The 18,869-nt window shown below is 33.6% G+C and overlaps 1 protein-coding gene across 1 annotated transcript in view; it reads right to left on the bottom strand.

The window, feature by feature from the left end:
- The window catches only part of scn12aa (sodium channel, voltage gated, type XII, alpha a), a 57,763-nt gene that overhangs the window by 32,100 nt on the left and 6,794 nt on the right, over positions 1-18,869 (bottom strand). The window contains exons 2-8 of the mRNA XM_016443453.1: positions 16,041-16,348; positions 13,420-13,538; positions 9,863-9,952; positions 6,698-6,826; positions 3,810-3,901; positions 3,463-3,705; positions 2,264-2,327 (exon numbers count right to left, since the gene is read on the bottom strand). Of these exons, the coding sequence (XP_016298939.1) occupies positions 2,264-2,327; positions 3,463-3,705; positions 3,810-3,901; positions 6,698-6,826; positions 9,863-9,952; positions 13,420-13,538; positions 16,041-16,307 (1,004 nt within the window). The 5' untranslated portion in view covers positions 16,308-16,348. The remainder of the gene's footprint in view (positions 1-2,263; positions 2,328-3,462; positions 3,706-3,809; positions 3,902-6,697; positions 6,827-9,862; positions 9,953-13,419; positions 13,539-16,040; positions 16,349-18,869) is intronic.

Below are 18,869 nucleotides of genomic sequence, written 5' to 3'. Positions count from 1 at the left end.
AGTTCATGGACTGAATTCATTACATTTCTTTTAAAGTGTAATTCTTTTAATGCAGTAATTCTAATTTTTTAAATAAATAAACAAAGAATTTGCTCATTTGTGACCCTGGAGCACAAAACCAGTCTTAAGTTGCACGGGTATATTTGTAGCAATAGCCAAAAGTGTATTGTATGGGTCAAAATTATCGATTTTTCTTTTATGCCAAAAATCATTAGGATATTAAGTAACTATCATGTTCCATGAAGATATTTTGTAAATTTCCTATACCGTAAATATATCAAAACTTCATTTTTGATTAGTAATATGAATTGCTAAGGACTTTATTTGGACAACTTTAAAGGCGATTTTCTGAATATTTTTCTTTTTTTTTTTATATTCGGCCAAATATTGTCCTATCATAACAAACCATACACCAATGGAAAGCTTATTTATTCAGCTTTCAGATGATGTATAAATCTCAATTTCAAAAAGATTGACACAAGGTCCAGGGTCACATTTAAAACCTTTTCAGTCATTGAAATAATTTAAGAGAATAATCAGTTGTTAAAAAGGTATATACTGTAGTCTCTAATTCACTCTTCCACAAATGAAGGCCTAAAATGGTTATAAATCGGAGCAGAAAGTCTTAAATTTAATAAAGTCGTGGCATTAAATGTTGCATGCACTGCAAAACAAATCAATATCTTCCTCTGTCGTTTTTCTTTCCAATACAAATTTCTAAGCATCCTTAAACCAAGATACATTTACTTGAGATGCAAAATTAACTCGTTTTCTGAGAAACTGGTTGGTTACTAATGGGCCTCAGTCAGTCTCTGTGATATTCTGATCTCTAGATATGACTCAGGTTCCTCCTTTAATGCAAGTCTGTATATTTTCACCTGTTTTTTTTTTTTCATTCACCAGGTAGAAATCGTAAGTCCAATCACTTAGTAAAGTAATAGAACACCTCTGCTCAACAAGACACCTGATTTGAGGAATGGTTCATGTCATGTCCCACGCACAATAGAATCACAGTAATCCTCAATGCATCAATGCACTCGGAGATGTTTAGGAGGGTGCATCATAATCTCCTGCCTCTTTCCCATAGGAGAATCACTGCAGGTTTAATAGCTTAGAGGTTAGTTAAGGTTAGTGGTTACTAGACTGCATGGGACTGGTCACTCTTTAGGTGTCACATGAGGATTGGTCTGAGCTCTGTATGAGAGGACTGACACAGTGGGGTCAGATTAATAGTGCATTTTGGGTAAACCATCTAGCAACATATTGTAAAATATGATTTTTTTAAATTGTATTTAATTTTATTGGGGTTGCTTAAAAGCATAGACGCATTTTTTGGGGAATGTTTGCAACGTATAGAGACAACTAGGTTAATTAGTGTAAATGCTGTGATTCATTTATTTGATCATCAGGAGTGTATTATTTTAGTGTCACTAATATATTATTGCTTTTGTCAATATTTTAAGTTAGATTTTATTTTTATATTTTCTGTTTTCATTTTTAGTTAAAGTTTTGGTAATTTTGTAGTGTATTTTTGTCATTTCTCTTAATATAATTTTTTTAAATGTATATATAGTTTTAGTGTTAGTTATTTTAGTACTTCAGATTAAACTAAATTAAAATGAAAATTGATGAAGAAAAATCTTTTTTTTTAATTTTATATTTTTATATTTTATATTTCTATTCTATTTATTTATTTGATCTTATTATATTTTATGTTTTATTTTGTTTCAAGTCATTACATTTTTTATGGTTTTAGTTTTAGTTAAATAACTCTTCTTTGGGAAACCTGTATGAAAAGCAGTATTTTTATTTTATTTTATTTATTTATTTTGCAAAACGTTTTCTAACATTATTATAGGGCTTTAAAGCTTGCTCTCCTAATGACAGCTGCTCATTTTGTCATATCATGAGAGATTGTGATTAACTATCACAGACCTCCGATTATATGCCACATGCCACCATGCTGACCGCTCTGTCTCCTCACACGCAGAGACGATGCTGTGTGTTCTCAGATAAACCATTCATCCCTTTTAGGATTTATGGAAATTATAGCAGCACTATGGCTGTGTTTCATTTCATATTAATGACAATGGGCTTGATGAGCTCATGGTACACTGATACTGAGTGATTATCTATGAGGCCGAGCTGATAGATCTACATGGTCACCTTGTACAGAAATGATTAATTATACATTTTATATTCACTAATTCACACTCTAAAACCTTGTTGGATTTATCTCAATGTAATTAGTGAGATGACTTACCCAGCATCGCTGCTGTATCCACATATTAAGGCATCCTTGGATCCTTCAGTTTTGTAGAAATTGTCTAAGGGAACAATAAAAAAATAAAACTCAATTACTTTTGCAAGACACGTCAGACTGAGAGTTGTGAATCACTGAAACCTTGATTCAGGGTTATTATTGTTAACTCATCATAAAGAGAGTGGTATTGGAAGCTTGTGATTGTTTTTGTTGAGAGGATATGTTTAAATATTGTTGTATATAATATGTTATATTATAAGTTGTATTTTACAATTGTCTTACTGTATGGCTGCTACCTTGGCCAGGTCTCTCTTGTAAAAGAGATTTGAAATCTTAATGAGACTTCCTGGTTAAATAAACGTAAATAAATAAACTAAAACCCTAAATAAAATTAAATTACTTGAAATAAACATGAACTAAAAATAAAATAAAATATAAAAAATGTTTTTATTTTCATTATTTTTTTTTATTAATCATTATAATTAATCAATATTATTATTATTGTTACTCTATTAACTTAATTTATTTCTGCTAGTGGCCAATGCAACATTTCTCATTTTTGTTTAATTTAAATTGAAGTACTAAAATAACTAAAAACTAAACTTTAATAAAAATAAAGGAATATATAAAAAACAAAACCTAATAATAATAATGACAAAAACACAACAAAATTGCTAAAACTTTAACTAAAATTAAAATTAAAACAGAAATATAAAAAATAAAATGTAATTAAAAATATTTACAAAACCTATGATAGTGTATATTAAAATAACACTGCTTTGAATGTCTGTTTAGTTTGATTACAGAGTTCATTAGTACTTTAAACGTCTCTAGTGAATCCACTTAGCTTAGCAGTACCATGTTGACCTCTGTCATGTTGATCTAATACTGACTGACAAACGTTATCTTGGTGAGTTTCATTGATTTGTTTTCAGTGCCTATCACTCAACCTTGTTCAACATTAAATATCAACCTATAATGCAGGGGTGTGACAGCAAATTGATGCGATTCACGATTCATTAGTTTTCAGTTCAATGCAAAAGTGATTTGCTTTGTAAATTCAGAAGGACTGAATGTGATTCAGTACATAGTTCAGAACACTGATTTGATTTAGTGAGCATTGCAACTTTTTTAATTGACAGTAGAATTAACGATTGCCGTGCATATGTAGCATTATGCCCAATAAAAATCATCTGAACCTTCATTAGTTAAGAAGTCCTTGATGGAGAGCCAGGTCTTATTGTTACAAACGAAGCTCCCGTTGCCAGGGTAGGTGGAGTTAACGCAGTGGGCGGGGCTACGGACACACTTCTGTTGTAAGATTCCCATAAAGAGCTGTAGACCAATCAGAGCGAAGACACTGAGACAGAAAACAGTGAGGATCATCACGTCCGCTAGCTTTTTAACCGACTGGATGAGAGCACTGACAATGGTCTTTAAACCTGAAGAAATAAAAAAAAAACAAATATTACATTCAAATAAATAAGTTAATTGGTTTATCCAGTGCCTGTATGAAAGTAAAGTGGATAGCGGGACTGAACCTCACCTGGGATCACTGATATCGTTTTTAGAGCACGCAGAACTCTGAACGTCCGTAATGCTGATACGTTGCCGAGGTCCACAAACTCTGTCACATACCTGCGGGAAAAAAACAGCAGTCATTCTCCAAGAGAGCTCAGCTCTTTAAAACAGTGCAAAAAGTGTTTGCACTGATTTATGTTCATGCAAAGTCATGATCATTTTGACTCACGCCTCGGAAATTAAGTGAGACTTATACACACATGGTAAACTTTTGTCTATTAAAAACATTTTTTCTATTGATTGAAAAAAGCTACAAATAAAATAAATATTAGATGAAAGAATTTAACTAAAAGAATATTAGAAATGTTGCCTGACCAACTAACTGAAATTTTAAGTTGAAACTTTCAGGAACTGAAATAAAAAATAAATAGAAATATTTAAAGAACAAAAACTGATACAGATGCACATAACAAAATTACTAATAAATAAAACCAAAATTAAAATTAAAATATAAAAATAAAGGCAAAATATAAATAAAAACTATAATGTATATTATTATAATGTATGTATGTTATAATATATTAATAATACTAAAACACCAGTCTAGTTTTGTGTAAATCACCTTGTTCCTGTGGGTGGAAAAACCATCCTTTTTTATATATTAATGCATATCATGTGTAAGTTCATGTAAGTACCTTCTTTACATAGTCATGACAGGATATAACTTTACACAGACAGGGTAAGCAATTAATTTATCACACTAGCTTCATGTTAACATATGTAATGGTTGTCTTGTGGCTATATTTTTTAAACTATGTCATTTATTGTTTTACCTCACTGCATTACCCCATAGACTTCTACTTTAACTGCTTTTTGTTCAAATTATTCCCTGTGGTAATCGCATTTCACACAAGCTATACATACAGCATAACTTGTACAGAAACCGAAAGATTCCTCAAAAATCTTTATATGCCGCCTCTATCTCGCCAGAGTATTTCACTAGTTAACGGATTTGAACTCGTGATTTTACACAAAGAGGCACCACAATAATCTAATCATAAAGCTGAGCTTTATGAGCTTTGACCATTTTGCTAAATTAATAACATAGTTGATATTTTGGTGTCAGTCACGCACCAGCATATTGTTCTCACTGTGACAATGTAATAAATAATAATTAGTATATAAATAATCATATAAAGTTAATTTATTTCTTTTTGTAAGAGCCACAAATGTCAAGGTTTCTTTCAAAGCATGAGAGGAGATTAAACCCTCTAAACTTTGAAAACAGCTTGGAAGGACAAACTAGAGCAGTTTGTTAATGAGGGGAAATGTTCGTCCTGCAGTAGTCGGTCTCTCTCTTTCAGTTAATCCACTCCTCTGATTTGGTGGAGCTGTAATGCTGGATATTTAGGTCACCTGACAAATCCCGATCTGGATACCTGCATCCCTTGATTTACATCTTTCTTGGCTCCTCTCTCTTTAGATTCACACTCAACTGCAGTCTTGGGTCTCATTGGTTTGGTGTTCAGCACCATGGACAGCTCCATTAATAACTGCATCTCATGGGAATATGATCTGCTGATATCTACTTAAAGAACAGCCCGTTTTTGTTTCTAAACTCTAGTTCATATTTCCAGTAAAATATATTCACACACAGCAAATTTCAATATGCACAAGATCCATTAAGATCAAACATTTCAGTGAATGCCAACTTAAATTCCAGTCTGCTGTTTACACAAAGTAATCATATTACTTCAGAAGACATGAAATACAACAAATAAGTCACATGAACTATTATCATGATCCTTTCTGGTGGTGTTTTGTCATTTATGAAACATGGTAGTACAAGTCACTGTCCACTTTTTAGATTTAAAAATGCAGTATTAACAATAAGCTAAATTTCTCCTTTTATGTTCCAGGGAAGAAAGAAAGTCATACAGGATTGGACTGATATAAGGGTGAGTAAATTATGACACAATTTTCATATTTGTGAACATTGTTTCAGAACACTCAGTACTTTAAGTCCTTATCCAGGATGAGACAATTAACCCTGTAAAGCCTGACATATAAAATAATAGTTGGAAAAATTTATTTTTTTTAAATGGAACAGTGAATTAAACCTCTAGACAAAATTTTCATTTGTTTCAATTTTTGTTTTGAGTATCATATTCGATACATCAGACTTTTTATGGCTCATTCTATATGATATAGCTATAATATTGAGTTCAAGGAGGAAACACGCCTCAGTTTTATTCAGAGGCCCAAACTGAGCAAAATTATACAATTTGGTGCAGATTCTGATATTTATATGGCCAAAAAGTAAGTTCTGATGGCTTGTAATTTAAATAACTGAGATCTTTATAACAGTATAGCAGATACTTATATAAATGCATATAAATATCAGTTGTCACTCTGTATCTCCCAACAATGTCTTAATAAGATATGTATATGCTTAGTTTTATGATCAAAACATACAATGCAATGCAATACAATGGTGACTGAGAGATGATCAAATAAACATTCCTCAAAGCCTGATGATCATATTTGATACTCACATTTTAGCATGATTTTTCTAAAAACATGATATCTGGATAATCAAGTAAACCTAAGTTGCTTCAGTCCAGTAAGTGTTTGTCTTGAAATATTACTAACAATATAAAAGTAATTCTTGCATTTACTTTATAAAAAATCAGTAAAGATTTCTCAGCAAAGGCATGTTTAGGTGGACGTTTTTAGAATGATACTAAAAGGCCTTTTACTTGCTAAAAAAGCATAAACAATCAATCAGAGGACAGAAGCCATGTAGTAGATTATATACAACATTGTGTACAATCATTCCAAGTTTTAGAAATGTGCTATCAAATATGATACAGTAGGCTTTATGGAGTTAATAAAAGCAAATGCCAAACTCACGCCATGACGATGACGCTGAAATCCAGCCAGTTCCATGGGTCTCGGAGGAAGGTGAAGGGCTCTATGCAAAACCCTCTGGCCAAGATCTTTATTAGAGACTCAAACGTGTAAATGCCAGTGAATGTATACCTGCACGAATACAAAAGCAAACATCGACTATTTACACTGAGTTGTGTAGCTAGCTGTGGACTTGTGTAACATGCATAAAATTCGCTCAATGATTATTTTGATGCAAGCGGTGGATCGTTAACACATGCTGCATGCTCAGATTCAATCTGTTAGAAATCTATATCATGCATGCGTATGATGTTTGTATGATGTGTTTGAGGATGTATATGGTTCATCGTGGCTTTGTATTAGGGCATCTAAAGGTATAATCAGTGAATATGGAAATTGTGGTCATCTGTTCAAATCTATGCCACGGCTTAGACACCGGAAACCTGCACTATGCAGCTTTAGCTTAAATGTAACACTGTCACGCTCCCATGTGATTGAGCTGTAATGCTATAGCTCTTCAAAACATAACAGGAAGTGACATCATGGGAATGTGGCATTCCTGATGCTGCAGGCAGAATGGTGAAGATGTGATTCTTACCAATGCGGTCATCAGGACCTTAGCAAAGCATTAAATTAAGATGAAAACTCTTTTTAGCATTTCAGTACACATTCTGAAGCACTTATGAATGCTAACGTTACAGTATGTTCTTGTGCATTAAAGTCAACAATAAATCAGAATAAATGCACCCTTATTTCTCAGTAGATACTATTTCACTCAGAAATGCATCATTTTGGAAGTGTTGTGAACATTTCACATTGACATTAAAATGCATGAGTGGACTTTTTTTATATTTTTAGAGTTTAAAATGGTGAACAAATATCAATATCTACACAGACATACAGGTGCTTCTCAATAAATTAGAATGTCGTGGAAAAGTTCATAATAACCAAAGACTTAAACTACTTCAGTCTGTGTGCATTGAATTTATTTAATACACGAGTTTCACAGTTTGAGTTGAATTACTGAAATAAATGAACTTTTCCACGACATTCTAATTTATTGAGATGCACCTGTATTCTAGAGATGACCAAAATGATGATTAATTAAATATTTTCTACAAAACAGTATTTTTTTGTGTCAGTTACTCTTATGTTATGGTAAAAATACTAAATAATTATTATTGTATTATTAATTTATTTTATTTATTGTTGTTTTGGCAATACAAACAGGCTAGTGGTAAGTACATTTTTCTTTTAAACATACAAATTTTTCTTGTTTGAAATAAGGTAAAATGTCATTGTATTAATTAATAATTAAGGTATGGCTGATGAGTTTCATTTCAAAATTAAAAATAAAAAGAGCATGAGTGCAAATTCTTTAAATTAAATATGTGTCTGTTTTTAGAGTTTAAAATTATTAACAAATAAGAATATATACAGACATCTAGAGATCACCAAAATGATGATTTAACATTTTTAGTGTTTGTGATGTTATGGTAATATATATATATATATATATATATATAAATTATGCATTTATTTAAAAAAAAAAATTGTCAACACAAACAGGTTGATAAATAATTATTTTTTTTTAAACCTGCAATTTTTTTTGACCTTCTTTGAAAAATGGCAATATTATTAATAAACAAAGTATTTACATTTTTAGTTTTAATATCTGTATTTTTCAATGATTATGGTATGAGTGACAAGTTTAATTTAGAAAAAAGAGCATGTGTGCAAAATCTTTAAATTAAATATGCCCCTGTTTTTAGAGTTTCAAACAGTGAACAAATAAAAATATCTTAAAAGACATCTTCTAGAGATCACCAAAATGATGCAATAGTAGTAGTAGTAAAATACATAATGTACACTGTATTTCTAAATATGCATAAACATTTAAAAACAGAATAATGGTATTGCTCACTCAAGGTATTTGGTCCACAGCGGAGGATCCGACATGGCCATGAAGCTGCAGTTTGTCAAAATTGTGCACATGATGAACAAGCTAAACAAAGTGAACAAGTTAAGGAAATGAGCAGCAGTTCAAGGTTGAGTTGAATCAACAATGCCTTAAATATTACAGTAAAATTTCTGAAACTGAATTAAGATAGCAAAAAGCATGCATAATAGTAATGAGAACTTTGACTGAAGGAAGTAGAATTAAAATGGAATGGATTTTTTTAAACATTTAATTTTAATACGCCTTTTCAGTACATACTCTATAGCATTTTTCTGTTCAACTTACTCAAATATGTTATGGACATGGGGTGTATTGTATAGATTATTTTATATTGTATTATATATATTATTTTCAGTTTAAAAATTCTTTGCAATTCAGCACATTTTGTCTAACCCTGCTTATCCCTATTGACCTCTGAGTTGAAATTTCTACATGTTTTAAGCATAAATTGGAAATCTGGAGATGTCAGATATAATTTATTGTATTTCAGAATGACTGTGCCTGTGACGAGAGTTACCGATGACCCTCTGAAACATCACAGAAGTAAGTTAAAGTTGAGATCAAACTACACAGTAAATGTGGACTTTGCTATTATCTAGGTCTACGTCATGTCTTTAAAGAAGCTTTGAAAGAAGTTGCTAGCTTGCAATATTCATGATGCCATTTCTGTTTATCATAACTGAAAATATGGAAGGATTTTACCCCAGTGATAGGCAAGCATCTGTTCCTTTACTCGGTTTTCTGTATTCTGTATGTGAGGTTTTAATAGAGCCTGAACATGGACTCAGTGTGGGGATTTTCAGAGCCTGTCGCATTTGGGGATAACACAAAAAAAATTTGTCAACACAAACAGGTTGATAAATAATTATTTTTTTTTAAACCTGCAATTTTTTGTGACCTTCTTTGAAAAATGGCAATATTATTAATAAACAAAGTATTTACATTTTTAGTTTTAATATCTGTATTTTTCAATGATTATGGTATGAGTGACAAGTTTAATTTAGAAAAAAGAGCATGTGTGCAAAATCTTTAAATTAAATATGCCCCTGTTTTTAGAGTTTCAAACAGTGAACAAATAAAAATATCTTAAAAGACATCTTCTAGAGATCACCAAAATGATGCGATAGTAGTAGTAGTAAAATACATAATGTACACTGTATTTTTAAATATGCATAAACATTTAAAAACAGAATAATGGTATTGCTCACTCAAGGTATTTGGTCCACAGCGGAGGATCCGACATGGCCATGAAGCTGCAGTTTGTCAAAATTGTGCACATGATGAACAAGCTAAACAAAGTGAACAAGTTAAGGAAATGAGCAGCAGTTCAAGGTTGAGTTGAATCAACAATGCCTTAAATATTACAGTAACATTTCTGAAACTGAATTAAGATAGCAAAAAGCATGCATAATAGTAATGAGAACTTTGACTGAAGGAAGTAGAATTAAAATGGAATGGATTTTTTTAAACATTTAATTTTAATACGCCTTTTCAGTACATACTCTATAGCATTTTTCTGTTCAACTTACTCAAATATGTTATGGACATGGGGTGTATTGTATAGATTATTTTATATTGTATTATATATATTATTTTCAGTTTAAAAATTCTTTGCAATTCAGCACATTTTGTCTAACCCTGCTTATCCCTATTGACCTCTGAGTTGAAATTTCTACATGTTTTAAGCATAAATTGGAAATCTGGAGATGTCAGATATAATTTATTGTATTTCAGAATGACTGTGCCTGTGACGAGAGTTACCGATGACCCTCTGAAACATCACAGAAGTAAGTTAAAGTTGAGATCAAACTACACAGTAAATGTGGACTTTGCTATTATCTAGGTCTACGTCATGTCTTTAAAGAAGCTTTGAAAGAAGTTGCTAGCTTGCAATATTCATGATGCCATTTCTGTTTATCATAACTGAAAATATGGAAGGATTTTACCCCAGTGATAGGCAAGCATCTGTTCCTTTACTCGGTTTTCTGTATTCTGTATGTGAGGTTTTAATAGAGCCTGAACATGGACTCAGTGTGGGGATTTTCAGAGCCTGTCGCATTTGGGGATAACACAAGATATCGCTGGCCCTATCTGAACTGCTTATAATAAACATCCAGTCAGCGGACACGGTATAGTGTTTAAACTAGAAGTGGGTCATTCTACAATTGTGCTGGAAAATTTAGTATGGATCATGTTCCTAATAACTTAACATCATGTTATTAGCGCTTTGCATTTAGCAAGAAAATACATAATACGCTTTTCTACTTCAAAATTTTATGTTAAAGGTGACATATCATGAAAATCCAACTTTTCCAGGTTTTAAGTGCTATAATGAGGTCCCCGGTGCATCTACCAACCAAGGAAACGTGAAAAAGATTAACCCAGTAACTTTGCTTTGCTAAGCCTTTTTCTGCAAGCGTCTGAGAAAACCAGCGCGTCTGATTTCGCTCCCTTGGTGACGTGGCAAAGGGATCTCATTATAATATTACCACCCCTAATCTGTAAGTTTACACCCACGGCGCCATTAATATGTTTTCGCAAGCGACAATGGTGTACTAGTTCTAATGCCACGGCGAAAGTTTGAGCAAAACATGCTAACTGTTCTGTCATTGGCTGCACAGAACACTGTTTAGAGTCCCAGCCTCACAAGAGAGCAGTGGATTTATTGATTTATTTACTGTATATTGCTGCTGCCACACAGATCTAAAATAAACATGCGATTTATTTCCCAGCTGTTTACCTTCACAGACATAACCGACTGTTTCTGTAACTCGTGTGTGTTTTTAACGTAAACTTGTGTGTGAATGAGAACTTAGTTTAGTACTCACATGCGGTGACAGCCGCTTTCTGTCCGTGTGCTTCGGATGTGTGCTCTCAGAAAACCGTATATCAGAAGTTTAAACTCGTATGGTTTAAAACGCATGATTTCAGCGCGATAAAAATGATAATCAGAACCAAAACAGATGTTTTTTAGCAGGTACGAGCTCTAATGGTGCAGCTCTATTCTGGAAAAGAGACAGGCCCGAAAAACAGAGTGTTTCTGCTTCCACTCAAAATAGGCATTTTCAGATTCTTCATTTTCAAAAAAAAATTTTAAATTCAGATTAATTAAATATTTTTTACCAAACAGTATTTTAGTGTCAGTGATGTTATAATAATAAATTAATCAAAATAATTATTATTTTATTTTTTGTCAATGTAAACAAATTAATGGGATAATTATATATTGTGACCTTGTTTGAAATGATGTAAAATGTCAATATGTTAATAATTAAAGGTAACACTTTACTCAAAGCTTTTATGTATTTTAAAGGTATTCATAGTGTATATGCATTATTTCTTTTCATAAAATGTAAAGAAAACATAAAATGTTAAAATGCATTATAATGTCTGCAGATTCCTTGTTATGTCGGAAATCGGTTGTTTGTTCATGTGTTTTAGTGCATTATACTTACTAATGTTGCCCTGTAAAAAAATTTAAATAAAAATCATTCAACATAAAAACTTAAGTTCACATGCATTATAAGCTGCATTACAAGGCATAATTAATGCATTAAAAATAATACATTTTATAATGCATTATACTGTATATAAAGGCTTCAAGTAAAGTGTTACCTTTTTTAGTATTAAAATCATTATTATTATTTTGTCAATAATTAATATATGAAGGATGAGTTTCATTTTGGGGGAAAAAACTAAGAAAAAGCGTACTTTGAAATGTCATCGGAGTTTAATGTAGAATGAAATAATAATTTGTTCTGGTAAAGCATGAAGACAGTAAAATGGAGTGACACTATTGTGATACAATCTATAATAAATCTCTGTCCCTCTCTCTGTGAATAGGTTTTAATTGTTTCAACACAGGACCAGACACCTGCGTGCATCATGACTGCAGACGCTCAAAACATCTGTGCATGCGGCGCGCTGTAACATGCAGCTGTCACATGATGCCAAATCACTTTGCTCTTATTTCATTTGGGGAATTAGAAGAGGATTTGGTTGGCGATGCCAGAGAAGAACATTACAGAGCTGTTTCAGAAATTAGACCAAATCCAATAGAATTCTGATGGTAAGCATTTTATATTCGCCTCAAAGTGTGAGCAGCTGGATATCATTTTGCTGTTAGGCCAGATTTTTGGATTTTGATGCCTTTTGATAATAATGATTAGTTTAAGAGGCCTTATGGGAAAAACCAAACCGCTTTTTACTACATTTTCTGATAATATAAGTGGTGTTTGCCCATGCAGAAGCCACCATAATGATACTACAACTACTATAATGTTGTGGATGGTTGCTTTTGATACACTCTCAGAAAAAAGCTACAAAAGCTGTCACTTTTTCAAAAGGTACAAATACATACCATTGAGGTATACGTACCCTTTAGGCACTTATATGTACCTTTAACACTTAAAAAGTGTACCTTTTGAACAGGTACCGCCCTGGTGACAGCTTTTGTACCTTTTTTTTCTGAGAGTATATGGTATTTAGGTGTACTAGGTGGTTGTATACTGGCCCGGGTCAAATACCTGGCTTTTAAAATGATGCTTTTGGAAACCAGATTTATAAAATGTCTCGCAAATTAAAAAGGAAATCAGTGCAGCTGTGTTTCTAGAGAAGCTCGTGGTCTTAGGGTCTGATATCTGACCCTATTATTAAACACAAATCAGAAGCACGGCTGTAAACAGATCAAATCTCTCTGTAATTCTCCAAGCAATAAACATGCACACATAGAGAAAGGTTCTTCTAAGAGGCAGTGGAAGGATATGAATGGACTAGGATTCTTATGGCGATTCTTCTGATGCAGTGAAACGGAGTGAATATGTAGAGCGCAGATGTGGCACTGAAGCGGAAGATGGCTTTTCCCTTGTTTAGTACTATAAAGGTCTGTGAAAAGAGAGACAAAAAAAGGAAAACTGTCAATCTGGACAGATGAAATGTCACTTTTCTGCTGTCATAGACACATATAATACCGTTCAAAAGTTTAGGGTCAGTGTGTTTTTTTTTTTAAGTATATTGATACTTTTATTCAGCAAGGATGCATTAAATTGATTAAAAGCAACAGTAAAGATATTTATAATGTTACAGATTTCTATTTTAAATAAATACTGGTCTTTCAAACTTCCTATTCATCAAAGAATACTGATAAAAAAAATTTTACGGATTCCACAAAAATATGAAGCAGAATACTGTTTTCAACATTGATAATAAATGAATGTTTCTTGAGCAGCAAATCAGCATATTAGAATGATTTCTGAAGGATCATGTGACACTGAAGACTGGAGTAATGATGCTGACCTGAAAACAGGTCTTCTAAATTGTAATAATATTTCAAAATATTATTGTTTTTATTGTATTTTTGTTCAAATTAATACGGTTTTGTTTAGTATATTCTTTCAAAACCGTTTAAAATAATTATTACCGACCCCCAAACTTTTGAACAGTATGATGTTTAAAACCCTCATCCGTCCCTCGGGTCATTTTGACCCAAAAAGTTTTTTCAAAAAAATTCTAAAAATCGTGTGTTGATCGTACCGGTCCACGATTTCTTTACTTTTGTCACACTTGCACTGGGAATACACCAACAAAAATTTGAGTGGATTCGAGGAGTTTAAATGGGTGCAATAAAAAAAGTAACAAAAGTGTCCCTGGCGGGTCATTTTGACCCGCATAGGAATGGATGGAATTTACGAGAAAACTGCATTTTTCATTACATTTGATTTTTTTTTTTTTTGATATACAAAATCTGAGACAATCCAGTAAAGATTTATACCCAAACGAAGGGCTGAGACTACAGAATATCCCCAATGCAGAAAAAACTCACATATATACACACACACACACACACACACACACACACATGCACAAACACACACATGGTACACACACTCTCATAGAACACATTGTAATATTTTTCATGTTTCTGCTGGGATATGACTGTCATTTTTCCATTTTTTTTGACTTAACAGTTAGATTTGAGTGATGTGGTGGAGACCAATGAGTTTATATCATATTTATATTTTTAAATATATATGATATATTTATTTCATATTTATGAATTTGTATGAATAGTTTTCTTAAAAATATCCAGAATAAAAGGTAAATATGATAAAAAAAATCACCAAAAAAATCATAGAAAAACCTACGTAAAAAAAATATATATATATAAAATTTTTCCAATATAAGCTTTCTGGACCAAAAATAAAATTAGTGTCATTTTTGGCCTTCGGGTCATTTTGACCCGCGAGGGACACTTTTGTTTTAGGTTCGGGAGGGACGGATGAGGGTTAAATAATCCAACAAGGCAAGGTTAGACTAAAAGAGAAAGACAAAAGATAAAATGCTATGAATGTAAATGTTCAGTTAGGTACAATATTTCAATCATACCGCTATATCATAATACATCAGTGACCATATTGGCCAATATTATTGTTTTTAAATGATCTGCATCAGACATGCAATATCAGAAGTAGATAATCACATGGCTGCCTGTAATACTTGATTCTGATTGGTCAGTCAAAGTCTGTTAGTATAGTGGTGCTAAACTGTATACACTGTAAACTGTATTTTTTTCCTCTGTACAAATATTTAAACATTCTTCAATCAAGATACATTTACTTGAGAATCAAATATCTGCCAATGACTTGTGTCATTTGTATGTTCAGTAAATGTATTTTGATTGACAGTAAAAGCATTTTTGGATATTTCTACTGGAAAGCAAGACAAAAATACTGAGTAAGAACATTTTTTGCAGTGTAAAGGGTTGTGAATTAAAAAAAAACTATTGAATGAACATAAAAGTAAAATGAGCCATTCAATCCAATCAACCAGTCTTTTTTGAGAAGGTTAGTTTTTCAATTATTTATTTAAGTATTAACTTTGTCTCAGACGTTTCTCCTAATTCCCTAGGAAAATTCAAAAATTAGTCAATACAGTCTATAAATGAATGTGAATAGCGACTCAAAATATTTGGTCGTGAAAAAATTTGACGAGAAATGTTAGAGTTCCTATTGAGATCTCTGACTTTTGATGCAGACTTTATCTTGGCAAATCTGTGAGATGTTGCTTTCCAGATTGTCTCATTGTGGTCTGGGAGAAACAACTGAGATATTAAAGAAACTGATTTTTTTCTTTCCTATTGGACAGAAGAACCAGGTGGGTGCTTTCAAGGTAGCTGATTCAGAAAAACACAGAAAATGTTTTCCAAGACAAAATCATTACATGCACTTATATCAAATTTATAAAATGCATCCGTCTATTCAAGGACTGCGGCAATTATCAGCTAAAAACATGAACTTCACATCCATTAGACCTCATTTACAGCACTTACTCCTCCTTGAAGATGCACTAAAACATCTGAAGGCCGCTTGTGACCTCAGACTGACTCACCCTCTGATTTTTGAAGTAGAAAGGGTCGATGTCCTCCAGCGGGACTCCGACCAGTCCTGCGGGGATGTCACTAAAGATACAAGGCAGCACCTTCCCAGCCTCCAGGTCGGCGCGGGGTTTGGGCTCCTCCGTGTTCCCCGGGTCTGCCTTGTTATCCTTAGTGTTCTTGGTCCGCTCTTCGCTGATCCTCTGCTCGATGGCCGCCAGAGACTCTCGAGTGTACGGTCGCAAGCCATCAGGACCCGCTGGCAAGAGCATGGTCGCCATCTTTTCATCCTGATCGTCCTGTACTAGAAGTTACTCAAAAGCTAGAGTGAGTCAGACAGGAAAATAAAGTTAGAAAGCCACTCTTTGAAGCTATAAACTATTAAAAAAGCTTGTTTACAGCACAGTGTCTGCGGGTTTGGTCCCTCTGGAGTCAGTAGGTGCTGTACTCAAGGGCTTGATGGTTTTCCCTCAGTGACTTTTAAGTTTACTGGATGTACTTACCAGGGATCAGACCTGTAACATCTGAATTCCCAGTTCACAGCGTAAACCTCCAGACTATCACAACCACCGGTCTGTGAGTGCTTTATAAATGTGTTCTTCATATGTGGCTTCAAAAACTATTTTGGACTGTTAAAAAAGTCTGAATGTCATTGCATTCAAGATGCAAAATGTCAAAACAAGTGTCATTTATTGTAAAGAAAGATAAATAAAAAATATTGTGTTTGTGGTTAGTGGATCATGTTGATTGTTAATGTGATTTTCTAAAGTTGTGGTTCCTCCTGTGTGAAGCTGAGGAGAACTGGTTTCGAAAATCCACTCAAAATCACCAAAACAACAACCCGAAAAGTAAAGAGAAAAGATCCTGCAGCATTTGAGACACACATACAGACAGTCGATCTGAGATTTTATGTAATGCAAAATATTATCTTCAAGTACCCCCTGAGATTTGAAGCTCATATTTTAGCTAATATAAAGGTTTTATATTAAGATGATGCACACTTGTATGTTCATCATTCTCTGAAGTCAGTTAATGATGACCTGCAAGTAAACAAATCAAATATTTAGTATTGTATTTTGAAAATATTAAAACTTAAAATGTTAAGTGTTGTATATTATTGTTTTTATTTTAATTTTAGATTATTTTTTATGATTTCATTAATTATTAACTTTTCATCAACTCATTAACCCCAGTTTAAGATACCCTTATCTAACGCTGTCAGGGAGTCTCTCGGTGCGTTCCAAACGGGATATATCGCCCTCCGAAGGGCAAAAAAAGCTTGTTTACAGCACAGTGTCTGCGGGTTTGGTCCCTCTGGAGTCAGTAGGTGCTGTACTCAAGGGCTTGATGGTTTTCCCTCAGTGACTTTTAAGTTTACTGGATGTACTTACCAGGGATCAGACCTGTAACATCTGAATTCCCAGTTCACAGCGTAAACCTCCAGACTATCACAACCACCGGTCTGTGAGTGCTTTATAAATGTGTTCTTCATATGTGGCTTCAAAAACTATTTTGGACTGTTAAAAAAGTCTGAATGTCATTGCATTCAAGATGCAAAATGTCAAAACAAGTGTCATTTATTGTAAAGAAAGATAAATAAAAAATATTGTGTTTGTGGTTAGTGGATCATGTTGATTGTTAATGTGATTTTCTAAAGTTGTGGTTCCTCCTGTGTGAAGCTGAGGAGAACTGGTTTCGAAAATCCACTCAAAATCACCAAAACAACAACCCGAAAAGTAAAGAGAAAAGATCCTGCAGCATTTGAGACACACATACAGACAGTCGATCTGAGATTTTATGTAATGCAAAATATTATCTTCAAGTACCCCCTGAGATTTGAAGCTCATATTTTAGCTAATATAAAGGTTTTATATTAAGATGATGCACACTTGTATGTTCATCATTCTCTGAAGTCAGTTAATGATGACCTGCAAGTAAACAAATCAAATATTTAGTATTGTATTTTGAAAATATTAAAACTTAAAATGTTAAGTGTTGTATATTATTGTTTTTATTTTAATTTTAGATTATTTTTTATGATTTCATTAATTATTAACTTTTCATCAACTCATTAACCCCAGTTTAAGATACCCTTATCTAACGCTGTCAGGGAGTCTCTCGGTGCGTTCCAAACGGGATATATCGCCCTCCGAAGGGCACTTCGGAGTGAAAACGATCATGGCCGCCATATTAAAGGGTCGTTCCAAACCGAAGTGCTCAAAACTGGCCACTTCAAAGGGCCCTTCGGAATGAAGGAATTCGAAGGGTACAACTTATGTTCTGTTCTTTGCGCAGATTCTTTGCATGATGACGGCACCTCCGTGTGGGCACGTGATGATGACGCAGAAGGGCACTTCAAGAAACAGTTGTTTGGTCCCCTACACCCTTCAACCCTTCGAAGATCTCACCCCAGAGGGTAAACCCTTTGAAGGGATTAGGGCATAGGGATGAGCCCTTCCGAATGGGACGCGGGGTCTGTCACCAGTCACCAGCTCTGCACTCCATACCCCAGAATCATCCCCGGCTCACACCTGTTCACAGTCACGATCACCATCACCTGGAGTTGTGATCCCCAGCATGCCTTCATTAAAACCCTTTTGATTTACTTTATTCCTCATCTCCTCGCTCATTCCTGTGCTCCCAGTGTGTGAGTCGTGACAGAACAGCAGACCGTAAACAGTAAGCGGCGCTCCTTCTCCCGTGTTTTGTTTTCGTTTTAAATAGTCTTTTGTTTTCTTTGTTTTCCCTGTTTGTTCCCTGCGGTATGAGAACCGTCCTGCTGTCAAGCGTGCCGGCCGCTCCGTTGTCAAGCTCGCCGACAGCCCCTGAGTTCGCTCCAGTGC

The sequence above is a fragment of the Sinocyclocheilus anshuiensis genome, unplaced genomic scaffold (assembly GCF_001515605.1).
Source record: "Sinocyclocheilus anshuiensis isolate Anshui unplaced genomic scaffold, SAMN03320099.WGS_v1.1 scaffold1373, whole genome shotgun sequence".
Taxonomy (NCBI): Eukaryota; Metazoa; Chordata; class Actinopteri; order Cypriniformes; family Cyprinidae; genus Sinocyclocheilus; species Sinocyclocheilus anshuiensis.
The sequence above is the reverse complement of the archived record's forward strand: the minus strand, read 5'-3'. Positions and strand labels throughout refer to the sequence as shown.